The sequence below is a fragment of the Myotis lucifugus genome, unplaced genomic scaffold (assembly GCF_000147115.1).
Source record: "Myotis lucifugus unplaced genomic scaffold, Myoluc2.0 scaffold_175, whole genome shotgun sequence".
Taxonomy (NCBI): domain Eukaryota; kingdom Metazoa; phylum Chordata; class Mammalia; order Chiroptera; family Vespertilionidae; genus Myotis; species Myotis lucifugus.
Window position 1 is genome coordinate 348,082 of NW_005871223.1, and position 27,995 is coordinate 376,076.

Here is a 27,995-nt window from a genome sequence, read left to right on the forward strand (position 1 = left end):
CAAGAGTCTGTTTCTGACAGGGATTTACCTGGGGGTGGTGCTGTATTGCTTTTTGGGACTAAAGGGCCCCTCTTCAACCCAGTCCCTGAGGGCTCTTTGAGGCTATTCAGAGTCTGTTCCTTTGTAAATCTCAAGGTGTAGGCTGGATGTGGCTGTATTAGCTGCCTTGAGGCTGCTGGGTGTGGCTGGCTCTTCAGAAGAAAAATGGTTGCTGAGGTTTGGAGGATATCGAATGTCTCAGTGCTGGATTCCTGTTCACCTCTCTCTGTCCTGCTCTCCTCCACAGCCTTTCCCCAGACTTCACCTCTACCTGCACCAAAGCCTCGGGTGAGTGTTTGTAATTGAAAGGTCCTATAAACTGGGTTAGCAAATAAAAGCAAAGACAAAACAGAGGTAATACAACCATGCAACTGTGAGTTTCTCTCCCCCCAGCACTGTAGCTCGTCATGGCCGCCTTTCTGGGTGTAGCCTTTCGCAGCTGTGGACTTAGATCTAGATTCCCCAGCCGCCAGCAGCCCTGTGGACTTCCTTTTCACAGTCGGATGTTTCGCCTGTCCCCAAGGGATGCAGACTAGGTGTTATGCAGTTTCCATCTGACGCCCTTGACCCAGTGGTCACGCATCTCTCTCCAGCCCAGATCCCTGATCCTACCATTCTCCAGGTGTTCTCTGCCCTTCCCAGCTGCGAATTGTCTCACCAGCTATGTCTAATTCACCAATTCAGGTGGATGTTATTCGATTTAGTTGCTCCTTCTATCTGCTCTGGGACAAGGCGCAAGACACGTCTGCCTATTTGGCCACCATTTTCCCCCCTCAAGGGATATATCCTCTTGTTGGATGACTCCTTTATCATTATGTGTGTCCTTCTTTGTCCCTAATTGTAGCCTTTCCTTTAAAGTCTATTTTGGTTTATATAAGTATTGTTACTCCAGCTTTTTGTTGTTGTTGTTGTTAATCCTCACCCAAGGATATTTTTCCATTGATTTTTAGAGAGAGTAGAAGGGAGGGGGAGAGACACAGAGAGAAACATCGATGTGACAGACACACATTGATTGGCTGCCTCCTGCACGAGCCTCAACCAGGGCCAGGAATCGAGCCTGCCACCAAGGTACATGCCCTTGACTGGAATCAAATCAGAACCCTTCAGTCCATTGGGTTGATGCTCTATCCACTGAACCAAACCAGCTAGGGCTACCCCAGCATTTAAAAAATGAAAATTTGTTCTATCCCTTTATTCTTAGTCTGTGTGTCTTTCATTCTGAGGTGAGTCTCTTGTAGATGGCATCTATATATGGCTCTTGTTTTCTTATTCATTCAGTGTCTTTTGATTGTAGCATTTAAGCCATTTACATTTAAAGCGATTATTGATAGGTATGTATTCATTGCCATTTTATTCTTTTAACTATGTTCCTCTGTTTTTTTTGGTTTTTTTTTTATTTTTCTTAGTGAAGACCCTTTAACATTTCTTATAATACTGGTTTGGTTGTAAAGATCTCATTTAGCTTTTTCTTGTCTGAAAAGCTCTTTATTTCTCCTTCAATTTTAAAAGATATTTTTGCTGAGTAAAATAGTCTTAGTTGCAGGTCCTTGCTTTTCATCACTTTGAATAATTCATGTCAATACCTTCTGGCCTGAATGTTTCTGTTGAGAAATCAGATTACTCGCAGTGGTTCTCAACCTTCCTAATGCCACGACCCTTTATTACAGTTCCTCATGTTGTGGTGACCCCCAACCATAAAATTATTTTCGTTGCTACTTCATAACTGTAATTTTGCTACTGTTATGAATTGTAATGTAAATATCTGATATGCTATATTTGTTTTCCAATGGTTGCAACCCACAGGTTGAGAACCGCTGGCTTACAGTCTTATGGGAGCTCCCTTATAGGTAATTATCTGTCTTCCTTTTGCTGCTTTTAAGATTCTCTCTTTGTCTATAATATTTTCCATTTAAATTATGATATGTCTTGGTTTGGGCCTCTTTGGGTTCAACTTTTTTGGGACTTTTTTGCTTCCTGGACTTGTGTGTCTTTCTCCTTCACCAGGTTGGGGAAGTTTTCAGCCATTATTTCTTCAAATAGGTATTCAACCATTTGCTCTCTCCTCCTTGTTACCCCTATGAGGCAGATGTTCCTACGCTTCATATTGTCCCAAATGTCCCTTCAACTGTCCTCATACTTTTAAATTCTTTTTTCTTGCCCTAATTGGTTTGGCTCAGTGGATAGAGCATCGGCCTGTAGGCTGAAGGGTCCCAGGTTCGATTCCGGTCAAGGGCATGTACCTTGGTTGTGGGCACATCCCCAGTAGGGGATGTGCAGGAGGCAGCTTATCAATGTTTCTCTCTCATCAATGTTTCTAACTCTCTATCCCTCTCCCTTCCTCTCTGTAAAAAAAATCAATAAAATATATTAAATAAATAAATTCTTTTTTCTTTTTGCTGCTCTGATTTGTTGTTTCCTGCTATCTTGTGTTTCAAATGGCTGATTTGATCCTCCTCTTTATCCAATCTACTGTTTAATCCTCCTAGTGTACCAGTTAATCATGTGGATTTTTTTTCAATAGATGGAGTTACACATATGTTGATATATATGTGATTTGATATGTATGCTATTTTGTTGTATTGACAGCAAGCTTCAAAACTTCATATGACAAATTTTCTGAAGGTGTTAACATCATAGATATTTTTACCCTTAAAAATGTTGAATTTCATGCCAAAAAAAGATCATTTGCAGGAAGTTTTAATTCATTACTTTATTTTGAAGAAAAGTGCTGCTGAAAGTTATCATATACTTCAGGAAGCTTATGGTGAACATGCTCCATCTCAAGATACTTGTGAACACTGGTTTAAATGCTTTAAACATTATGATTTCTGCCCTAACCGGTTTGGCTCAGTGGATAAAGCGTCGGCCTGTGGACTCAAGGGTCCCGGGTTCGATTCCAGTCAAGGGCATGTACCTTGGTTGCGGGCACATCCCCAGTAGGGGGTGTGCAAGAGGCAGCTGATCGATGTTTCTCTCTCATCGATGTTTCTAACTCTCTATTCCTCTCCCTTCCTCTCTGTAAAAAATCAATAAAATATATATTTTTAAAAAAAGTTATGATTTCTATGTGAAGGACAAAGAACGTCCACGTCAACCGAAAAAGTTTGAAGACCAACAATTACACGCATTATTGGATGAAGATGCATGTCAAACTCAAAAACAACTTGCAGAATGATTAAACGTTGCTCATCAAGCAATTTGAGATTGTTTATAAGCAATGGGAAAGATTTTAAAGGAAGGAAAATGGGTGCCATATCAACTGAATGAAAGACAAATGGAAGACCGAAAAGTCATCAGTAAAATGTTGCTTCAATGGCACGAAAGAAAGTCTTTTTTGCATTGAATTGTGACTGGAGATGAAAAGTGGATTTATTTTGAGAATCCCAAATGTACAAAATCATGGGTTGATCCAGGTCAACCATCAACATCAACTGCAAGGCCAAATTGCTTTGGAAAGAAGACAATGCTCTGTGTTTGGTGGGATCAGGAATGTGTGGTGTATTATGAGCTTCTAAAACCAGGTGAAACCATTAATACTGATTGATACTGACAACAAATAATCAATTGGAACCACGCTTTGATCATAAAACAACCAGAATGGGCCAGAAGACACAGCAAAGTAATTTTGCTTCATGATAACGCACCATCACATACTTCAAACCCAGTTAAAGACACATTAAAAGATCTCGCCTGGGAAGTATTAACCCTCCGGCTGTATTCACCAGACCTTGCTCCTTCAGATTACCACTTGTTCCAATCGATGGCACACGCACTTTCTGAGCAGCACTTCAAAACGTACGAAGAAGTGGAAAATTGGGTCTCTGAATGGTTTGCCTCAAAACAAGAAAAGTTCTATTGGGACAGTATCCACAAATTGCCTGAAAGATGGGGGAAATGTGTAGCTAGCGATGGACATTACTTTGAATAAAGCACTTTCGATGTTTCTCTTGAAATTATCGTGTTTTCTTTGATTACAAAATATGCATTATTAACCAGTACATCTGGTATTCTTCATTTCAGATATTGTATTCTTCATTTCTGACTTGTTCTTTTTTATGGTTTCTATGTTCTTTTTTCATGCTGTTTTAATTCCCAGTAACTTCTTTAAGCATCCTTATAACTATATTTTGAACTCTATATCTGGTAAATTGCTTGCCTCCATTTTATTTAGCTTTTTTTCTGAAGATTTCTCCTGTTCTTTCATTTGGGGCATGTTTCTTTGTTTTCCTATTTTGGCTGCCTCTTTGTGTTTGGTTTTATGTATTAGGTAGATCTGATCTGTCTACCAGTTTTGGTTGGGTGGCCTTATATAGTAGATGTTTTGTGGGACCCAGTGGCACAGTCTCCTTGATCGTCTGAGCTGGGTGCCCAGGTATGTCCCTTGTGAAGGTTATGTGGGTCCTCCTGTTGTAAATGGGCCTTGATTGCTATTGGCCTGTTTGTGCACAGGGTTGACCCTAAGGCTGGCTGACTGTGATGATCAACCCTGATCACTGTGTACAAGCTGCTATGCAGATGCTGACCACATGAATCAGAATTTGACTCAGCAGGGTCTGGTGCCTGCTGAGATCTCCCTTTGGATATACCTTTTGTGAAGCTATTTGGATCCTTCTCTGATGTTGTCTAAAGCTGGCCACTTAGCATGTTGGTTCTGGGGCCTCATGGAAGGGACTCCTGTGAGGGTTAATTTGAGATGCTGTATGTGACTAGCCCTGGACAACATTTGAGGAGCTACAAAATGATCCACAGTTTCTGACTGCCTCTGCTGGACCTAGGTAAGCATGGGAAGGACCAAGGCTGGCTTTTACCAGCACCAGGCCTGGGAGCAAGTCAACAAAAGTCCCAAGGCACCCCAAAATCTACCTCTGCCTGCCAGCTGCCTGAAAGACACTGAAAGATTTTCTCACAGTACTCTAGTTACATGAGGTAGGTTCTCATTGGCCATCAGGTAGGGGCAAGTAGTGTTTACCAGATTGATATAGGTTCAAGCTCAGTTGCAGTGCTGTGTCTGAGGCTAATCAGCAAATTTCCTAGTGTATATCAAGTCTAGCTGCTACCTGCTGTATACTTTGCACACTCTTGTGGTGGGGTGGAGTCTCACGTAGTCATTAGGGTCAGGCTTAAAGAGAACAAGATTTATCTATGTGAAGGGAGAGCTCTCACTGGTTGGCATACCAGGGAAAAAGGACCCCATCCTAGAGCCATACAACTCAGCCTTTCACAGATTCTGTCAGTAGAACAATCTCAGCAGGGTGGGGTCATGGGGAGTTGAGATGATGGGACTAGTGGATCTCCCTTGAGGAGGAGATACCAGTCAGACTTGGGAGAAGGTGGGAGAAGTGGTCCCCTCCCCAGAGCCACACAAATCAGCCTGTCCCAGATTCTGCCTATACCTTGGCAGGGTAAGCCACCAGGAGTTGGGAGGGTGGGGCCGGTGGGAGCCCTGAGAGTGCAGCTAGGGAATCTCCCTCCTGTGAGGAGGAGGTACCAGTCAGGTTCACAGAAATTTGGATGGAGTGGCATCCACACAAAAGCCACACAACTCAGTCATTGACACCCCCTGAGTCTGCCCAGATCTTTTCATCCTGGCTCAGGCAGCTAACTCCTCAGTAGGGTATAAGCTCCACAGGGTGGAGCATGAGGGAGTCCAGTGGGTAGGGCTATTGCATTCCTCCAGGCTGATGCAGTAAGAAAGGGAGTGCCCCATCCAAAGAAGATGGCATCTGCAGTATGGAAGAGGAGCTCAGTGCAGGGATCCTGGCAGCTGTCCCTTCAACTCTCTCCCCAGAGACACAAGCCTCAGTCTCTCCTCACATGAATCTAGTCCGCTCTGCCCTCCCTCCACTGGAGCCCAGGGTGAGTGGCTGCAAACACGATTTTGTGCTTTGGCCCTTTAAGAAGGCACCTGTGTCTCTAGCAGACTCCCTGGCAGACAGAGTCCTCACTGATTTTCACAGCCAAATGTTATATGGGTGCCTTTTTGTGGCTCTGGTGCTCAGGGCTGGGGAGCCTGGTTTGGGGTTGAGACCCCACTCTCCCCAGAGGGAAACTTTGCAGCTGCGATAACCCTCCAGAATCTCAGAATCTCTGCCTCTGCCCATGGGAACAGGGCTAACCCTTTTCATGTCTCTGCCCTTCCTAACTGTTTCTATGTGGCTTCCTCTGTAAATCCTTGGTTATACTAGTCTTCAGTAGGTTATTCAGGTTGATTGCTCTATATTTTAGTTTTAATTCCAGTTTGGTCTTTGGAGGAATTGAGTGTAACTTCCACCTACTCCACCACTATCTTCTATCCCTGATAACATATATTTTAGTAATAATTTTACTATTGATATATAATCACTTAAAATTTTAAAGTAAATAAACAAAGAAGACATATAAATTAATACTAACTTCCTAGCCAAATGCACCAAATTTTTCTTTTGTATTTTTAGCCTGTATATTAGTCATGGAAACATTTAGAATTTACCAGTGCCTACTAGAATACTGTGCATGATGCATCACATTTTATTATTTCTTCAATATAACTGTTATAAAATTATTTCTTGGACTTGAAAATAAGTCTGGGTTGGCAGTGATTGATTGGTAGCCTCTCAATTATCAGTAACCAATGCTTCTTCCATTTTGTGGCTCTGCCATTCTCATACTTGGTTTGCTTCTCATGGTCCAATATGGCTGGTTCACCTCCTGCCACTAGCTTTGCATTCCAGAATGTTGGAAGGGAAAAGGGGAAAGGACATGCCATTTAAGAGTGTGACATGGATTTTGCACATGTCACTTCTGCTTACATTCCAGTAGCTATTCTATCTGTGATCTTGGGTTAGTCAACTAAGCTTTGTAAGCCTCGTCTTCCTCACCTGAAAGAAGGCATCATTGCATCATAGGAAGTTCCTACCTCGCTTACTTTATGTGATAACTGAGGATGGGAAGAGTTGTGAGAAAGTGATTGGGCTTTATAAAGGGTAAAGCCACTGGCTGGGCAGTCATGTGTGAAGGGAGCCCAGGTGTACTGCACTTCCCTCAAACCCTACACATTGTCCCTCTCAAAGAGGGCACATGTGTCTATAACATGACCACACCCCAGTCACACCTGGTTGATTCAAGCATAGAATCTTGTCCCAAACTGGCTTGATTGTTTATTTTGGGAATGTCTATTTGGACTTGAGGGTCATGTGATGATAATAGAATCCTATTCTTGGTTGATGTCAGTAGGGACCATCTTCACACTGAGGTCCTGGAGTCTTTTCTGAGTCCTAGAGGTCAATCAGTCCTTGTATTCTGTGAGATACATTAGTCCTTCAATAAATTCCATTTCTTTTCTCCAGTTTGTTAGCTTCCATCCCTACAAGAATCTCAACTAAGTAATTCTATTATTGGCAAATTTGGCAAAGTTTAACATTTGGTGCTTTTGTGTTATAAATATGTGATGTGCCCTTTCATCCTATCAAAGTAAAAAGTAAATTGTGGTTTCTTCCTGTTTCCATGTTTTGTTTTGATTTTCCAATCAAATTTAGCCATTAGAGAAAGCTCCAATGGCAATCATTGACACTGTAAAAAATGTGAATTTATAGGTATATACCTCTCTCAAGGTAACCATGTAAGCCTTACTTCTTAATTACATAATAAAACATTTTTTCCAATAAAATGATTTTATGAAGCAGGAAAGGAATGGGGGAGGTTTCTGGACAAAGGGAAGAACTTTCAACCCTCTCCAACTTTACTTAACACTCTACTGTGAAGGTGGCTACCTAGCTTTCTTGTGTGGATTTCCACATTTGCACACCACACTGTGCAATCAAGGTGAGCTTAGTGGTTCTGGATTTGGAGACAGAAGACCTGACTTCTCATATTTACCTGGGTCTTTCTCCTTGCCCCTTGAGATACCTCCTAAGCATTTAAACCTTCTGCCCTGGGTCTTGCCTCTGAGGCTCTAGTCCTACATTCTTTCTTCTCACTCCTCACTCACTTCACAGCATGTAGGTGGCTTGCTGTAGTGTGAGAGAAAAAATTCACAGCAGACACTTGTTAAAAATGGCAAGAGAGATTTTATTCAAACGATTTCAGTAGGGGAGAGAGACATCAGTATGGAACTGAACACAATGCTGAATACAGTAAAGATAGCCATTCCTCACTTTTACACATTTGATCAATGACCAAATCCTGACTACTTTGCCTCATGAACATTTCTGCATCCCTCCATTGTCTGAGTCAGACTCATCATCTCATGGATGAGTTTCTGTAAAATGTCCATGTGGGTGGACCAGTCTTTGTTCCTATCCCTCCTCAACAGGTCCAGCCTGGTGCTCTTCTGTTGTGTGAATCTAGCTTTGCCATTTCTCCTCTATGATCTTTTGGAGAAATGCCCAATACACAGGTCTCTCCCCAGGATCTGTGCTTGCTTCCTCCATGCAGCCTCCAGAGTTGGCCTCCCCAGGACACTGTGCACCTCTCCCTGGCCAGCCTGCCAGGTAATCGAAACCAGCCTTACATGTGCCTCTCTTTGGTCCTGTCAGCTTGCTAAGCCAACAGTGTCTTCCCTGCCTTTCACAGGTGCAGGATGATACCTCAGCTGCAGGCAGTGATTAATGGGACTTGGACTCTGGAGCATTTGTAACTCACAAGGTGCTGGAGATGGAGCTTTACACTTTCTGAGCAAGGAGCATATGTGGAAAGCCCCAAGGGTTTCCTACATAGAAACTTTCAATTCCAAAGTGAGCCATTAAAAAAAATGATGTAAACCTTTCACTGCTTAAAGAAAAATAGAAAGCAGTACTAATATAAGGGAAGATGCAAAAAAATGGGAAAAAGAAACCTCAAATATTAGATGAGTATGGAATACCAAGGACCTAAAGTACTGACTGTCTACCTTCTTGTTTCCTTGGTCTGCATGGTGGGCCCTGCATGGAACAGACTCCCAACCATGCATGGTATGGGGCTGCCAGGTTAGGGCAGGCCCAGGTAGCCTCTGCTCACCCTGTGTGGCCAGAGTCAGTGCCCCCAATGGTGCTCTGCACTGCCTGGTAGACCTGTGTTCTGGAGTTAGCACTGGATTCCTTTGCTCATAGGCTGTAGAGATCTTTTGGGTGAATCATTTTTCATGCAGTGGATGATCCAGCTGTGGATTAGATCCCAAGTCTACAGAACATGGGCTGGGACCTTCTAGATGCATTGATAAGATAATGACAAGCAGAGAAGTGTGAAGCTTCTCCTTTTGGGTTGGAGAAGGAAATTTTATAGCTGGGTGCCTGGAGAAGAGAGGAGAGGAGAGAAGAGGGACCTGTGACAGAAGAGAATGCAAGCACATGACATTTGTGTCATGCTCAGCCTGTGGGCCTATTATGGAGCTTTCTTGGAAGACATGTGACAAGCCAGACACAAACAAGGCTAGTTGAAGGCACAGATGACTCAGTATGCAACAGAGTTGGAGAGGGGCTCTTCTCCATCCGCCCCACTCTATCATAGACCTCAGTGCATTCTGGAACCAGTCTTAGGGTTGCAAAGCATCCCTCAGGGAGAAACTCTTTTGCCTTGGGAAAGCAGTCCCCTCACAGAAGCCTCTGAGTCAGGTAAGCTGTGAGCTGCCTTGGTGTGGACAGACTTGTTCCTGAGGAAACAAGACTTAGAAACTCCTAAAACAGCAGTTCTCAACCTGTGGGTCGTGACCCCTTTGGGGGTCGAATGACTCTTTCACAGGGGTCGCCTAAATACATCCTGCATATCAGATATTTACATTATGATTCATAACAGTAGCAAAATTACAGTTATGAAGTAGCAACGAAAATAATTTTATGGTTGGGAGTCACCACAACATGAGGAACTGTATTAAAGGGTCGCGGCATTAGGAAGGTTGAGAACCACTCTAAGGGGGTGGTTCTTGGGGAGAGGGCAGGGATGGAAGCAATGTCTTTTTTCTTTTCTTTTTTTAAAATTTAAATTCTTTATTGTTTAAAGTATTACATAAGTCTCCTTTTTACCCCCATTGACCACTCCCCAGCCGCCCCCACCCCCAGTACATACCCTCACTCCGCACATACACCCCCTCAGTGTCCATTGGTTATGCTCATTTGCATGCATACAAGTCCTTTTGGTTGATCTCATATCCCTTCACCCCCCGCCTTTCCTCATAGGTTGGACAGTCTATTTGATAGTTCTATGAGTCTGGTTCTATTTTGTTCATCAGTTTATGTTGTTCATTATATTCCACAAATGAGTGAGATTGTGTGATATTTATCTTTCTCTGACTGGCTTATTTCACTTAGCATAATGCTCTCCAGTTCCATCCATGCTGTTAAAAATGGTAATAATTCCTTATTTTTTACAGCATCATACTAGTCCATTGTGTAGATGTACCAGTTTTCTAATCCACTCATCTGCTGATGGGCACTTAAGCTGTTTCCAAATCTTAGCTATTGTACATATTAAACAGTATTGTTCAATGAACAGTATTGTTCATGCTGTTATGAACATAGGGGTGCATATATCCTTTCTGATAGGTGTTTCTGTTTTCTTGGGATATATTCCTAGAAGTGGGATCACTGGGTCAAATGGGAGTTCCATTTTTAATTTTTTGAGGAAATCCCATACTGTTTTCCACAGTGGCTGCACCAGTCTGTATTCCTATCAGCAGTGCACAAGGTTTCCTTTTTCTCCACATCCTTGCCAGCACTTGTCATTTGTTGATCTGCTGATGATAGCCATTCTGACAGGTGTGAGATGGTACCTCACTGTTGTTTTGATTTGTATCTCTTAGATGATTAGTGACTTTGAGCATGTTTTTATATGTCCTCTTTCAAAAAGTGTCTATTTAGGTCCTTTGCCCATTTTTTTTTATTGGATGGTTTATCTTCCTTTTGTTAAGTTTATTTTGATGAAGTCCCATTTGTTTATTTTCTCCTTAGTTTCCATTGCCCTAGGAGCTGTATCGGTAAAGATATTGCTAGGACATATGTCTGCTATTTTGTTGCCTATGGCTTCTTCTAAGATTTTTATGGTTTCCCATCTTACATTTAAGTCCTTTATCCATTTTGAGTTTATTTTTGTGTATGGTGTAAGTTGGTGGTCTAGTTTCATTTTTTTGCATGTATCTGACCAATTTTCCTGGCACTACTTATTGAAGAGACTGTCTTGACTCTATTGTATGCTCTTGCCTCCTTTGTCAAATATTAATTGAATATAATGGCTTGGGCCAATTTCTGGGTTCTCTGTTGTGTTCCATTGGTCTATATGTCTGTTCTTGTGCCAGTACCAGGCAGTTTTGAGTACTGTGGCTTTGTAGTATAGCTTGATATATGGTATTGTGATCCCTCCAACTTTGTTCTTCTTTCTCAAGATTGCTGCAGCTATTCGGGGTCTTTTTCTATTCCAGATGAATTTTTGGAGTGTGTGTTCTACGTCTTTTAAGTATGCCGTTGGTATTTTAATGGGGATTGCATTGAATCTATAGATTGCTTTGGTAGTATGGACATTTTAATGATGTTGATTCTACCAATCCATGAACACGGATGCTCTTCCATTTGTTTATATCTTCCTCTATCTCTTTTTTCAGCATCCTGTAATTTTCTGAGTACAGGTCCTTTAGCTCCTTGGTTAAATTTATTCCTATCTTAATTTTTTTGTTGCAATGGTAAATGGGATTTTTTAAAATTTCTCTTTCTGTGAGTTCATTATTGGTGTAGAAAAAAGCCATAGTCATTCAGCAAGTATTTATTGAATGCTTAGCACATATCAGGCATTGTTCTAGGGACTGGGGATTCAGCAATAGACAAAGCAGAGTTGATTTAAAGTGAAAGCTCTTTGAGGATCAGGTTATATTTTATTTACACCTCATCTTATGCTCTTGTGAATGAAAAAAGGGGTTCTATGGAAAGTAACCTTACAGGGTGATCTGACCATAAATTCCTAACTAGACATGTCATGGTGGATAGTCACATCCCAGGCCTATAACTTTTTTAGTGAAAAGATATATATATATATATATATATATATATATATATATATATATATATATATGATATATTTTATTGATTCTTTACAGAGAGGAAGGGAGAGGGATAGAGAGTTAGAAACATCGATGAGAGAGAAACATCGATCAGCTGCCTCCTACACACTCCCCACTGGGATCGAACCTGGGACCCTTCAGTCTGCAGGCCGATGCTCCATCCACTGAGCCAACCCGGTTAGGGCAAAGATATATATATTTTTTAAATTTATCTTTATTATTGAAAGTATTACAGATGCCGCCCCCCCTTCTTCCCCCATTGACTCCTCCACCCCGCAGTTTTAAGCAAGGTCTGTCTGTCCATTGTTCTTGTGCATCTATGTTAACACACTTTTGGAATATCAGAAGTAATACCCCCTAAAGGGGATTATTAACCCTCAAGAGAGCACATAATCTTGTGCCTTGCTTTCTTATGTCTCCTTCTTAACTTTAAATACATAAAAGAAACTGAAAACCTATCATTCTCTGGAGCATTTGAGATCTTGCTCCCTGGCATATGTCATCTGTTTGGCTCAAATAAAGTCTTATAAAAATTCTCTGTAGGTTTGGACGTTACTTACATTGACACCCTTATAGTCCTAGGGTGATGGAAAGAGTTAGATTTATAAAATTTATATCCCACTTTGTTCTAACAAATGTAAAGCAACTTATAAAGTAGTATACAATTCACTTAAAGATTATAAAATAGAAGTAGAAGAGATAGGTAAATAAGTTTTTTTTTTTTTTAAGCATCGGAACCCAAAACCAAGTCAGGAATAAAATGAGTTACTAGGATACAACATGCACCTTGAAAATCCTAGACATCTCAACAAGTGAGCAATAGATGTGGCTCTTGGCTTTCAGTGACTAAAGTACAGTGGGTGATGGTACAATCCATTGACTCAAACAAAAAACAACAGATCTTTGGAAGAAGAACAACACATTCTAATACTTAGAGCAGAAAAATATTTCTCTAAGAAGCCTCCAAAAATAAGACACTTTGTGGATGTGCAATAGGACTATATCCAAGCCAAACAGCCCTCAGATGAGTCTGGGAGAGCTGTCACCTTGAATCCCATGGCCGAGACTTTGTGAGTTCATATTCCATCTACAGGCAGTAAGTAAGGGCAAGGATGTCCATGGTAAGTCAGTTCCTGAAGCTGAATTCAGCAAAGACATGAAACACAGTAAAGATTGATCTTGTGTGTGTCTCCTGAGATAAAGAACTTAATGTGCCATTGTAATCAAAATAGCCTGATACAGGCATAAGAACAGGCATATAGATGAATGGAACAAAACAGAGCACCCAGAATCAACCCATGTCTCTATGGTCAATTAATATTTGACAAAAGAGGCAAGAACATACAGTGGAATCAAGACAGTCTCTTTAATAAATGGTGTTGGGAAAATTGGACAGGTATATGCAAAAATATGAAACTAGATCACCAACTTAAAACATACACAAGAATAAATTTAAAATGGTAAAAGATTTAAACGTAAGTCATGAAACCATAAAAATCCTAGAAGAAAATATAGGCAGTAAAATCTCAGATATCTCTCATAGCAATATTTTTTGCCGATATATCTCCTAGGGCAAGGGAAATAAAGAAAAAAAATAAACAAAGAGGACTACATCAATCAAAAGATTCCTGCACAGCAAAGGAAACCATCAACAAAATAAAAAGGGAACCGACTGTATAGAAGAACACATTTGACAATTATATATCTGATAAGGGGTTAATTTCCAAAAATACAAAGAACTTATGCAAATAACATTAGGAAGACACACAATCCAATTACAAAATAGGAAAAGGGCCTGAATAGACACTTCTCCAAAGAGAACATACAGATGACCAAGAGACATATGAAAAAGTGCTCAACATCACTAACCATCAGAGAGATGCAAATTAAAAGCACAATGAGGTACCATATCACACCTGCCAGAATGGCTACCATCAATAAATCAACAAGTGCTGGCGAGGATGTGGAGAAAAGGGAGCCCTCATGCACTGCTGGTGGGAATGCAGACTGGTACAACCTCTGTGGAAACAGTATGGAGTTTCCTCAAAAAATTAAAAGCAGAACTGCCTTTTAATCCAGTGATCCCACTTCTAGGAATATATCCCAAGAATCCCAAAACACCAATCAGAAAGAATATATTCACACTTATGTTCACAGGAGCATTATTTACAATAGCTAAGATCTGGAAACAGCCCAAGTGCCCTCAGTAGATGAGTGAATAAAAAAGCTGTGGTACATTTACACAATGAAATACTATGCAGCTGTAAAAAAGAAGGATCTCTTGCCATTTGAGACAGCACAGATGGACCTGGAGAGTATTATGCTAAGTAAAATAAACCAATCAGAGAAAGACAAGTACTATATGATCTCACTGATATGTGAGTCTAATGAACAAAATAAACTGGCGAGAAAAAAATAGAATCCTGAGGCCTAAATACATGAAACAGACTGGCAGAGGTCAGAGGGTAGATGGTGGGGACTGGATGAAAGAAGGTGAAGAGATTAGCCAGAAAACTTATATGCATAGCCCATGGACTCAGAGAACAGTGTAGTGATAGCCAGAGGGAGGGGGGGAGAGGGAGGGGTGGAGGTGGGTAAAGGGAGGGAAATGAGGGACAGCTGTAATAGTGTCAACAATAATAAAAAAAAGAACTTAATGTGATTCACAGGATAGCTGGAAGCAAGGGAGGAGGGAGATAAGAAGGCTTATGTCAGCGTCTTGCATTGAAATGTGTGTCTGTAAACATGATCAGAACTCTCAGCTCAGGCCATTTGGTTCCACCAGCTACTTGTGTCCCAAGGGTTTGGCCATTGGTATGCTGTGATGTGGGTGAGGGAAGACCAGGGAAAGGAAGGAAACCTTCTGTCATGCAGAAAATTCATTCCCTGGTCTTCATTTCAGCAGGTGATGGACAATGTGGCCAGAGGACACAGCTTCCAGGACAGCAGCGCAGACAGAAGCTCAGCATTGGTGGTGGGGGGTGCACCTGGCCTCAGGCTACACCTTGAGCCACCTAGAGCAGTGTCTCACTGGCACAAAGCAGAAGAGCTACCCTGGAGAAGAGGACCTGTTGGCTAGGCTATGAGAGGCTAAGCTGCAGTAACAAATAACCACCCAAACTTAGTAGCTTTACAGAAAGTTCATTTATCACCTGGTCACACTCCAGTGCAGGTCTCAAAGCCTGCCAGTTTTGTAGCCTCACCATTTGGATCCCACAACCTTCCAGGCAGCAGTACCTGGGAAGATAGAACTCAAGTGTTGAGTGGGATGTTCTTCAGGGCCAGGCTGGGAAGTGGCACAGGTCATGTGAGCCTCCAGACTTATTCAAACAGACCCACTTACAAAGGAGGCTGGGAAATGTAGTTTAGCTGTATGCCTAAGAAGAATGTGATAGGGAACACACTACTCTCTGCCACAGAGAGTCAGTGGGGAAAGGGTGACTGCAAAGGAGTGCGAAGAGAGTACCTACTAGCAGCAAATGAAAGGGAATACACCAGCTTCTCTTGGCCTGGGATGTGGGACAGACACTCTTCTTTCCCTAAGTTAAGACACACTCTAGGTTATACTTGGCTAAATGGAAGGATGGAAATGTAAGTGAAAATCTGTGAGCTGTGGCTTCCTGGAATCCAGACCTCCGAGTTAGATATGACACACTTTTTTGCCTAGATTAAGGTCATGGCAAATAGGAAGTTGAGGAAACTGCCAGGACAGGGCGAGCTGCTTGTGTACACTGAGATGGCATGCCTCTGGTAGGGCGTGGGCTTAAATTACGTGAGGGCCCAGGCCACCCTCTCCATGTGCCCCTTACGAACCAGACTGGAGCAGAGAGGGAAGAAAGGCTTTCAGGAGCACCTGAGTCTCCCATGTTCCTCCTGAATTAGTCATGGCCCACAAGGACAGGGGTGGACTTTGGCCTAGTGAGGGACAAAACTGCCTCGCTGCTCGTTCTGTTCATGTTGGGTGGGTCAAAATGCTTCAGACCAAGATTCTAGCAAAGAAGCAATCTTTTAGACACTTGCCTTTAATTATTGGGTGGCTTGTCTAGCACCATCCCCCATTCTCTACCCCTCCGCCCCACCCTGCCCCCAGGTCTGATACTATCTCATGCGGTCCTTTAAGCCCCACAGGGGACATTCTCTGGAGATTGGAGAATTTGGACTTAAATCATCCAGTCAGCCTCGGGCTCCTTGGGATTTTCCAAATAGCCCAGTGAGTGCTGGGTTGTGACAGCCCAGGTATGTCTGTGGGTGGGAGCAGTGGGAGTCACAAAGTCTCCAAATCAGTGGTTTTCAACCTTCCTAATGCCGAGACCCTTTAATACAGTTCCTCATGTTGTGGTGACCCCAACCATAAAATTATTTTCGTTGCTACTTCATAACTGTAATTTTGCTACTGTTATGAATCATAATGTAAATATCTGATATGCAGGATGTATTTTCATTGTTACAAATTGAACATAATTAAAGCATAGTGATTAATCACAAAAACAATATGTAATTATATATGTATTTTCCGATGGTCTTAGGCGACCCCTGTGAAAGGGTCGTTCGACCCCAAACGGGGTCGCGACCCACAGTTTGAGAACCGCTGCTCTAAATCAAAGTACAAGTTATCAAGTTTACATTAGCATTTTGATAAGCAAGAGGGCTTTCCCAAGGAGGGAATTTCATCCCAGAATCCAGAGCCCCAGGCTGCCCGGCCTTCTCTCTGCCTGCTAGCTTCAAGGAGCAGGTCCCTTTTCTCTAAACCAATCAGCATGGCTCTGTCCCTTGTCACTTGGAGGAGGGGGCTTATCTGCCCTGAGCCATGAACTACTACCACTGTGAAGGTGGTTGAGAATGGAAGACTCACCGGATCAAACCTGAGCACCCAAATAGCACAGGATTTGAATAGAATATCTAAATAGAAGTGATTAGGGCCAGCCAGGCAGGTAGAAAACCAGGGCGAGTGGCCTGAGCCTGGGCTTGAAGCAGCATTTCTATAACAACACTATTTTTACCTATACTGGATCTTACTGGAAGGGGAGAGGTTGAGGAAGATTGAGAGAGAGGGTAAATCTCTCTGCAGTCCGCAGCTCCCCTCCCAGTCTCCCCCCTGGTTCTTATTCAGGTTTTGATGGGTAAACAGTTGGGACCAATATCCATTCTAATTGCAAGCTGGAAGCTGGGGCACCCTAATGTGGACAGTGAGAACCCCTCCTCCCTCCACCTGCTGCCCTAGGGTTGTGTAATGAGTGAGCCACCAGCAAACTCATCCACATTGAAAGCTTGTGAAGTGACTGAGGGGCTGCTCTGGAGGGGCAGAGGGGACCACCAGAGCACAAGACCTTCGCAACCTGCAAAGCACCCTCCTCCTCCGTGCACTGTGGCCTGCCCTGTCCCACAGGTTAGTTCAGGAGCCCCCTCCCATTCTGGTGAATGTGTCTTGCCAAGTTCATGGCACAGTCTTCACAGGAGGGCTTCAGATGACTTTCATAGCTTCTTGCCATTCTTTCTCACCGCATAATAAGCACTGATATTCTCGGTGCTGAGGGTGTCTGCTGACTACCTGGAACTGAGCACCCAACCATGGCCTTGTGTTTGTGGCCCCAGAGCCAGCAGGGGGCCTTGTGTCCTAGTGAGAATGTGGAATGCTGGCTGCCACATGGATGGGAGGTCGGATGGGCCTTTGATCCCCACAGAGAGAACCACAAAAAGACATCCTGGCCAGTTCCCTCTTCTGAGGGCTACTCTTAGAACACTGGTGACCACACATTTCATCCGAGAGAAGAGAGACAGACAACTTAATAGCACTCTGAGGACCAGGTTGTATTTATTTTTGTGAGCGACACAATTTACAGGGACCATGGCCTACCTCTACTTCCCACTGAGGGAATAGTGTTAGCTTGCCTGGTAGGTTCTCATTGGATTTTCAGCTGCTGCTCAAAGTTTTTTCTTTTTATAGAACAGAGAACAACCAGAGACTTGTTTTTTAAAGAAGAAAAACTTGGTGTTAGAAGTTTTTCAAACATCTAAGGAGGGAGGGAGAGTGGGAAGGAGGGAGGAGGAGGAGGAGGAGAAAGAGGAGGGAAGGAGGGGAAGGGCGAGAGAGAGAGAGAGAGAGAGAGAGAGAGAGAGAGAGATCCAATGAGAGCATGGGGAACCTGGCCTTCGGGGATCTCAGGCCACTTACCCACAGAGTGGCTGGCTGCCTCTGCACCTCCTGCCCACTCCTAGCTACAATGCCTGTGTATCTAACCATTTGGCTAAAGACTCTCATAAGTGGGCTCTAGCTCATTACTAAACCAAACATTCCCTCTACCACTAGACTGACTTGTGACCTAGAAATTCTCCAGGTGAGTTTCCTGAATGGAGGAAGAGGGCTTACATCTGGAAACTAAGGGTGTGGTCTCATGTTAGCCTGTGGCTGTAAACCACCAGCAGAACAAGTTAGTTCTCAGGGATACAGTCATTTGTTTCTTGTAGACTTTTCCAAAAGGGAAAAAAGCATTTTTGTAAAAAATAAGCACTTTCAAAACCCTTGAATCGGAGCTAAGTACCAAGCCTCTCTGCTTCTTCCTGTGTGTGCTCTTGAGGACAGCAGGTGAAGGAGAGAGGGGGGGTTAGCTCCAGGCTCAGCTGGGGCCTTTGGTCATCTGCAGATCAATTTCATGGGTAATTCATCGGGGAGAAGTTGACCTGGGCCATGCTTTGTGACAGCCAGACCAAAAACCACAATGATACAGTGTTACCATCATAATCCCAGAATGTAGCATAATTTCATAATTGGAAATTAGAATTTAAGACACTGAAGTTAGAAACAACAGCTCCAATGAGTCATTTTGTATAAAGTTTACCAGGAAAATCATTTTTCATGATTCTTCAGAGGTCCTGGCAGTTGTCTCCCTTGTAAATACTGTGTTAATGTAGTGGGGTCCTAGGCATGAGAGAAAATACCCTTAGCTTTGGTCTTTCTTCTTGGTTACTTTTTTAAGTTTGCAAGTTTAAATCAACAGGCATGATAGTAAGACTGTACTTTAAATGAACTTTTTTGAAAAGGTCACTTAATGCACTATCACTGGAAGAAGTTATTCCTGCTCTGTTTTCTGGTGTCTGTGGCAAGAAATGTATGGTTATATCCGAAATAGTATGTTTCTATTAAAATAGATCCCCATGCCTTCTGATGCCCCCATGATGGAGTAGGCATTTTGCATGTTGCTATGTAGGAGTAGGTTTGTCCATTCCAGTTGACTGCCTTGACAGCCTGGTGAAGCGATTCTCCCCCCCAGGCAGCACACCTTCCAAAGCCTTCCTTCTGCTCCCCTCCTTCCGGCCTGTGCCTATAGTGCACAGTTTGTAAACATTATCACCGAAGGTTGGGTGGTCTGACTGAGGCATCTGAAAGGATTCACAAAATTAACCATATCCAAGCGGATGCAGCAAGTCTGCTCACTGCCTTGGAAAACCACAGAAATGTTTGCCGTTCAGTACATTAGATCCACAGCTACATTCGTCGTCGTCTCTGTGTCTTTAGATTTTGCAAAGGGGAACTGAAATCCAGCAAGTCGTATTAGAAGCCCATTCAAAAAATGAACAAAAAAGCAAATGAAAACGACCCAGAATGAGGTGGTGTATTTTTCACTTTGTGTTTTGTAGGCATAAATCCCTTCTTTATAATTTGCAATTTTTTCTGAGAGGTGGTGAATTTTCACTTCAGAGGCAAACAAAATCATGACAAGACAACCGCAGGACCCTGCAACAGAAGCAACAAACACCATGTTGGGACAAATATTTCCTGATGGAAAGGAACAGGAAAGAAGGTGGAGGTGCAAACTAAAGAAAGCCTTTTACAGGTATTCTCATTTGCATTTTTCTGCAAAAAATGTATTATTTCAAATTAGTAATCATGAGCCTGATTGCCCACACGGTAGGTGCTAGTGCCTGGATGATGGCTCTGGGTGAGAGGACTTGTGGAAGTCGGGTCAAGCTGACCTGACAAAGACAGGGATGTTCCTCTGTGTGGTGAGAAGGCTGGGTTGTTGGGCACCTTAAAAGCACAATGACGAAATCAGGCACAGAGCAGCCACTCCTATGATGTGGCTTCAAGAGAACAAAATTCTCTCAACAAATTTCTCAAAATACTTCACAGGCCATGCAGGAGAAATGCCAATCATGTAGCTCTGTGGAAAGCCTGGGCTTCCTTCAGAGGGTTACGTGCCTCCTCCTCCTTCAGCTCCCACCTGGCCGCCGCTGCCCAGAGGAGCCCCTGAGCAAAGGGAGCCATGAATGAGGTGTTGAGGCAGAGAGTACCTGTTCTCCTTGTTTGTTAACAACTCGGGATTTTCAATTGGGCATGTGGCTGCCTTGAATAAAGACCACATTGTTTGGCTGAGAGGGGCTGAGATGTAGGGGCAGCAAAGTCCCCTTGAATTATGCAAGTATTAGAGTCTTCCACTATGATTATTTTTTCTCTGATGTATCACTCATTGGCAGCCTAATCTAATCTTAACTGTTGCAGCTGCCATCTGGGAGAGACCTCTGAGGACAGGGGCATCCGTACTGACCGGTGCCTGGAAACTCTGATAAGACCTCCCCCTTGAGGAGGGTGGACCGCTGGGTGGGTGGGTAGCACAAGGGCAGAAGCAGGTGGCAAGAGGGCAGGGTGAGGAGCACAGTGGGTGGCTGGGACTCCTAGGGCTTCCACAGCCTGGGTTGGATTCCAGGCCACCACAAAGGGGTGCCAGTTAATAGGAGACTTGCTGAGATGGTTTTCCAACTTAGGTCAAACCAATTTGGGTTCCTAACCCGTAAAATTAAGCAGTTTTAGCCCTAACCGGTTTGGCTCCATGGATAAAGCGTCAGCCTGCAGACTGAAGGGTCCCGGGTTCGATTCTGGTCAAGGGCATGTACCTTGGTTTCGGGCACATCCCCAGTAGGGGGTGTGCAAGAGGCAGCTGATCGGTGTTTCTCATCAATGTTTCTAACTCTCTATCCCTCTACCTTCCTCTCTGTAAAAAATCAATAAAAAATAAAAATAAATAAAAAATAAAGAAATTAAGCAGTTTTAATCACCAAATCTCAATTTCCTTATCTATAAAATGTGGATAGTAGAGATGACACATGATTAGCATTTGGCATTAGAATTGATATGCATAAATGCTTTTAGTTGGTAGCTATCCTTATGGTTTTCATGTACTACTTTCTTCTCAAAAGTTTTTACCTTTATTCTTTACCCCACCACACATCAGGTAGGTAACCCAAAAGAATGTATTACAGTTCCTTGCTCCTCCAAATACTCTCCCATTAGGCTTATGACTCCTTTAGGAGGGGTGATGCTTTTGGTTCTTCAATTACAGTTCATCAAATACTCTGGGAGCAGCAACAAGTGGCTTAAGTTCCCATCCATTAATTCACTCCTTCATTTATTCAACTAGATTCATTCTATGCCACACATGGGGATAGTGGTGGAGATTGAAACATTAAAACAAGCATATGTTTTCTGCTCTAACAGAGTGTGTAATCAGGCAGGGAACGTAGATACAACAATGATTAAATCAAGCGCAGTGAGTGTGATAGTAAGGAGGTACAGGTGGCCATCACTGAGAGGGTGGGCAACAGCATGGAAGGTTCCTTAGAAGTAGCTAAAGAGAAGTTAGCCAAGCAAAGGGAAGCTGGCCTGTGGGGGAGAGCATCCCAGATGTGGGGAGCTGCAAGGCAAGCGACGGTCCCCATTACTTCCAGAGGCCAGGATTGGGTTGGGGTGGAGGTACAGACTGGATCATGAGGGGTGGGGAGTGGGGGGGAGCAGGAAAAGGGAAATCACATTTCTTTATTAGAATTTAGCTTAGGACTGGCCCCATCAGCTTGACAATCAACATAATACACCCCCAAATGATCAAATGATATAATTTTCTTGAAACTTCACTTCCCACTAGCCTTAGAGCAGTAGTTGAAAATATTCCTGTGTAAAATTTTGTCAGCCTGGTTTTCCTCTGGCAAAACTGTTTTATTCCTTCATTGTTAGATCCAACAAGAAGGCTGCAATGCTGTTTTCTCTTTATTTGAGAATAGAGAAAATGCCATTGCTTTTACAAGAGTTTCCTTTGTCTGAGAAGGTGGTGAATTTCAGACAGAAGAGAAACACTGTGTTTCCTTAGTGCTTGCAGGGAAAATTCAAGCACGGTTTCATTTTCAAGTTGTTAAATATTTTAAAGGTATTACTTTGTTAAGGAGACAGCATCCTAGTGAGACTGCATTTCAAATTCCTAAAGTAAAAGTTGCTTGGGGTGTCTTAAACTCACAGCTCTTCCTCCCCTTTATTTTTTTAATTTATTTTTCCATCCCCATTTATTTCCCCACCCGTACCCTCTTCCACCTCCACCTGCCCCTGCAATCACCAGACTCTTATCCGTGTCCACGAGTTCTTTCTTTTTTTAATCTTTTTTGCTCAATCCTTCCAGCCACCACCCCCACCCCCACCAGAGCTGTCTGCCTGCTCTCTATCTATGAGTCTGTCTCTATTTTACTTGGTAGTTCAGTTTGTTCATTAAATTCCACATGTGAATGAAATCATATGGTACTTGCCTTTCTCTGACTGGCTTATTTCACTTAGCATATTGCTCTCCAGGTCCATGCATGATGTTGCAAAGGGTAAAATTTTCTTCCTTTTTACGGCTGTAAACTCAGCCTTTTGCCATAGCTAATACTTTAAGCGCACAAGCTCTCGAATCAGAACATGTGGTCCAGTAGTTGAGAGGATGGACGGCCTTAGGTCTGCTCTGGATTCTGGGCTTGGCCGCATGGTCAACTTTGCCATTTCAGAGTCAGAACATAGAACCCAGCCCGAGCCTCAGCCAGCATTGCTAAGAGATGTGAAAGGAAACAACTCACTGTGGACTGAGAATATGTTTGCTTTTCTCTGTCTATGGCTCTAAACCATACATGAGAGCAACTGTAACTGTTTATGACTTACGGACCAAAAGGTACACGGAACGTTTCTGTTGGCGGTCTGACTGCCAGGGACAGAGGAGGAGTGTAAGGGATGTGAATGACGGTGAGAACAGGGCTCAGCACGTTTCCGCCGTGACTCTCAGGCTTCTCAGGGGCTCCAGCAAGGGGGTCCCACACCCAGAGGTCCTGCTCCTTCTCTCTTCTGGAGAGCCCTCCTCCATGGGGCAAGGGATCTTTGAGGTCCATGGGCCAGGCCCAGCTGGAGTCCCTGACTCGCCTTATAGATACATTTCTGGGACCTGGGATTTCCTTTCCCAACACCTGAGTGCTTTCCAGGGCTATGTGGGTGTCTACCCTGGGCCGTCCTCCCAAGGGCAGACTCTGTGGCTGGTACGCAGCCCTGAGGCCTGCAGGTGTCCAAGGCACAGCTGCTTTGGGCATGGTCAGAGCCCCTGGAGTTCTTTTACAGTGTGGATGGAACCAGGCATGGAAGGAAAGAGGACAGACAACAGCCAGCTCTCTTCCCATTGCCGCATTCAAGTGTAGAATTGCCAGGGCTCAAGGATTCTAAATGTGAGTCTGGCCTCCCCGATCCTATGGAGAGATGTTTGTTCAGGCAGTAGCCTAGAACATGCCTCGGTGAATAGTTTATTAATGTTTAACTTTTAAATGTCTAGACACGGGGTATGTGAGCTGTCATTTATACTCTTGCCCAAGGGCTTACAAATGTTAGGATCAGGTCTGCTTGCTTCTCTCCTCCTTTTCCAAGTTTTCCATGTACACCAAGAGCCCAAATTCAGCCAGGGCCATTTGGACAGATTCCCCATGGCTGTCCATCTGACCAGCACTGCTCTGGCTCACAGGAAAGGTTAGAGCACACTAGACTTCGGAAACCTGCCAAGCCTTGCTCAAGCTAGAATTTGAAGTATAACCAGGCATAGAGGGCCCAGGTTTTACTGCCCAGCATCTTACTCAAAGACCAGCCATTTTTTCTTCATGTGTTTGATTTCCCCACCATCTGGCTGATTCAGTAGTGTGTGTTTTTTTCCTTTAATGACTTTGATTACTGAGTTAATTTCTGACTGAATGGGATTGCTGAGTTACAAGGCTGTCACACCACGAATTATCAGTCAATTGCCAAGCGATTGTAATGTCCTAGACACTGCACACTCAGGACTCTCTCTGGCAGCTGTTGAGAATTGGGCACCTCTCTCCCCCTGGCCTTACAATAAAGGGGACGAAGGTCACAGCAAGGAGAAAACTGCTTCTTCATTGCTGGCTGACCCCTGAGAGGGAACATCCTGCCAGGATCTAGGTGAGTCCAGGGCAGCAGGGGTTTTGGTAGAGAAGTGTCCTCCAAGGTGAAAATCTATGAAATATTCTCTCATTATCACTGAGATTGTATTTTTGGAAATAATAAATTAGAATTTCAGTTCCATCTAAAGTAATGGCCGAAATTTCCAGAAAGCTAACACATCATCTTTAAACCCTCTTATAGGTGATAAATGTCAGAGGCACTCCATTTCTCTACAGAATAATAAATCGATAATTTCCTTCTTTAAGGAGTCTTGAGAAATGATAAGTGGGGGTGGGAGAGCCACAACTTTGCAGGTGCAGGTGCTAATTTTCTGTGAAGTTATGCAATCTCACTAGAAAGCAGGTATTGGAGATGAGATTCTCAGCAACGATTTCTTCTCTGAAGGAAGTGGTTCTGGCTTCCATGGCTTTTAGAGACCAATGGCTACCATCTAGACCAGCCGTGGGCAAACTACGGCCCGCGGGCCGGATCCGGCCCGTTTGAAATGAATAAAACTAAAAAAAAAAAAAGACCGTACCCTTTTATGTAATGATGTTTACTTTGAATTTATATTAGTTCACACAAACACTCCATCCATGCTTTTGTTCCGGCCCTCCGGTCCAGTTTAAGAACCCATTGTGGCCCTCGAGTCAAAAAGTTTGCCCACCCCTGATCTAGACAATGGGCAGAGGGTCAAGTAAAGCAAACTAATATCTAAGGGTAGATTCTGAGGTCATAAATGAAGAGCAAGCTGGTCATGTGATTCCAAAGAGCAGTGTGGATGAAGGATTAACAGCAGCTGGGCTCAGCGCTTCCTCTTCCTCCTCTGTAACAGAGAGTTGAAGAGCCCACATCTAACTGGAGCTTCACAAATGTCATGTTAGTGAGAAGGGTGATTTGTGCCAAATAAAACGGTCTAAAAGCACAGTCTTTTTCCAATTTGAATTGATTTTCAGAAAGGGAGAATGTCATCTGTTACCAGGAAATATGCAGGACTGCTCCTATTTTACTCATTTACTCAACAAGTATTTGTTGGGTGCTTACAAACTGTCTGGGCAGCAGTGAACAAAGCAGACAGAATTCCCTATCTTTGTGCAGCTCTTGGAGGTAGACACAGTGCAGAGAGAGGAAATAACGAAATAGATTTAGTTTATTGGAGTGTGATACACACCAAGGAGAAGAAAATAAAGCAGGGAAGGGCCTCCCTTGGGGAGGCCTCAGAGAGATGACATTTTAGTGTCTCTTGAAGGACGCCAGGGAGTGAGAAAGTGGATATTTGAGGAGAAGAGTATTTCATATGGGGGGGAGGGTACAGCAAGTGAAAAGGAACCAGGTGGTGAGAGCCGAGAAAGGAAGAGAGCCAGGTAGACAGCCGTGTAGGAGGTGAGCCGTGTGTGTGTGTGTGTGTGTGTGTGTGTGTGTGTGTGTGTGTATAGCTGGTGGGGGGGGGGCACATCAAGTGGTGCTTCAGAGGGCTTTGACCCTAAGTGAAGCGGAAGGGAAGACATATATGCACATTCTGAGTAGGAAGGAGTCTCCTTGCAATCGTGATAGAACAAGATTGAGCATCTCCTTGCACAAGGTCATTGCTGGGCCTTTCGCAGAGTGAGTTAGATCATCCTTGTCCTGCATCCTCGACAGGAGTGACCCAGAGTGCAATCCTCTCACAACAGTTTTGCCCCTTCAGCTGCTGCCTGCATATCAAAGCAGTTCCTTGCTCATTGCCACCATGAGCTGGCTAACTTATTTTTTCCTTCTGCAGCCTCCTTTCTAAAGGCTATGCTGAGAAACTGATAGAATATTTCTATTGCTGGCTTTTCTACCCAATCCTTGACCTTCCTCGGGCTCCGTGGCTTTGGTGCCGGGATATCCTGTTTCTCTTTCTCAGACTCTGAACAACAGCTCCTCCATAAGGACCGAAGTGAAAAGAGATGCAGATCGTTGCAGAATAATGAGTCCTAGACATATTAAAGAGGCCAGGACGTTATTGACACTAAAACTGATATACAATGAAAGCATTCTTCTATTTTTGTCCTGCTCTTTATTTCCTGGTCTTCATGTTTCATATATGACTTGTGCTTATTTATGTGCCCTGCCACTGTTGTAATTATCATAATTAATTAGACCCATATTAGTAGCATCCCTCTTTTAAAGAAAGGCAGTCATTTTATTTGTTTGCCTTGCTTGGTATAACTTATTACATGATGCTCTACGTAAGAGAAGACATAATAAATGTAATTTGCAGTAAGCCCACATTTCGGAGGCTTGCTTGAGCTAATACATGTCTTATCATCCTTGGAGACTATTCCCTGAACTATTTAGGACATTCCCACGTTGATTCACAGCAAGTCTTCCACCTAGCCTGCTTTCTTTTACATGCAGTTGATTCTGCGATCAACTAGGAAACTCCTAGCATGGAACATATAAAGGCATACACTTACATATCAATGCTCCAGTGTGGAACTCTGGGTCCATTTGCTTCTATATTCAGCTCTCTCTCTCTCTCTCTCTCTCTCTCTCTCTCTCTCTCTCTCTAATTTAATTGGAGTCTCTGGAGTTTGAGCCTGAGCAGTGGTATTTTTTAAAGCTTTCGTAGGTAATTCTTTTGTGAGGCACAATGATACAGGTGCACATGTTTCATTTACTCAACAAACCCTGAGTGAGGGCTCACTAAGTGCCAGCTGTTATCACGGCACTGCGATACCACAATGAATCAGGCGCACAGTTCTGCCTTCATGGAGCCTACAACATAGTGAGAGAGTCACACAAAAGTGGACACAAATAATTGAAGATCACAATAATTATAATTGGGGTGCTATGACAGAAAATGGAGGCGGAGAGGAGATAGGGCTTCGATGTGGTGGTCAGCAAAAGCTACGCCCAATAGCTGAATTCTAAAGGTACAAAGGGGCTGAGGATCCTTAGAGAAGTTCTGGAGGAGAGGAGAAAGCACATGTGAGGATTCTAGGGAAAGAGGTCACCTTGCTGAAGGAACTGAAAGTAGGCCCTTGTGGTCAGGGGGCAGGCAGGGAGTGGGAAATGGAAAAGAAACTAGATTGGAGAGATCAGTTAATGCTAGTTAATGTCAGATATCCAAAGCCATGGAAAATCTTTGGGGATTGATTCTGAATGCAATACGAAGTTTGTGGAAGACTTTAAGATATTGGATAGCTGATTTACTTCCTAAGAAATGTCTGGTGAAAGACCAGGCTGCTGCATTGGAGATGGAGAGAGATGAATTCTAAAGACATTTCAAAAGTAGATCTAAAACATTTTGAAGGTAGCTTAAGCAATGAGTAGACAGTGGTGGCATTAACCAAGATAAATAAAATAGGAGAGGAAAAGGCTTAGAGTTTAGGGCAATAAGGAAGCAGGGAGAAGAGCTCAGCACTAAAAATCAGATGTTCTACTTGGGGCATGTCAAGTTTAAGATGCTGCGAGATGTGCAAGGGGAAATGTCAAGTAGATAGTTGGATATGTGAGTCTAGAACTCAGAGACGAGATCTAAATGAAAAATATAAATGTAGGAGTTGTCAGGATATAGATATTATTTAAAGCAATGACAATGGATAAGATAATCTAGGGAGAGAATGTAGTAAGACAAGAATCGGCCTGGGACCAGTCCCTGAGAATACCATCAGTTATTTTGGGTGGTGGAGGAGGAGGAACCAGCAGAGGACACTGACTAGGTGTGTGCCAAGTTGGAGGAAGGAAACCAAGAGACCTCCATGT

General features: G+C 43.3%; 1 protein-coding gene across 1 annotated transcript in view; it reads right to left on the minus strand.

Annotated features, from left to right (window-relative positions):
- Window positions 1-19,500: 19,500 nt before the first annotated feature.
- CLRN1 (clarin 1) overlaps window positions 19,501-27,995 on the minus strand; it is a 42,517-nt gene continuing 34,022 nt past the window's right edge. The window contains 1 exon segment of the mRNA XM_006096311.3: window positions 19,501-19,769. Within this exon segment, the coding sequence (XP_006096373.1) occupies window positions 19,501-19,769 (269 nt within the window).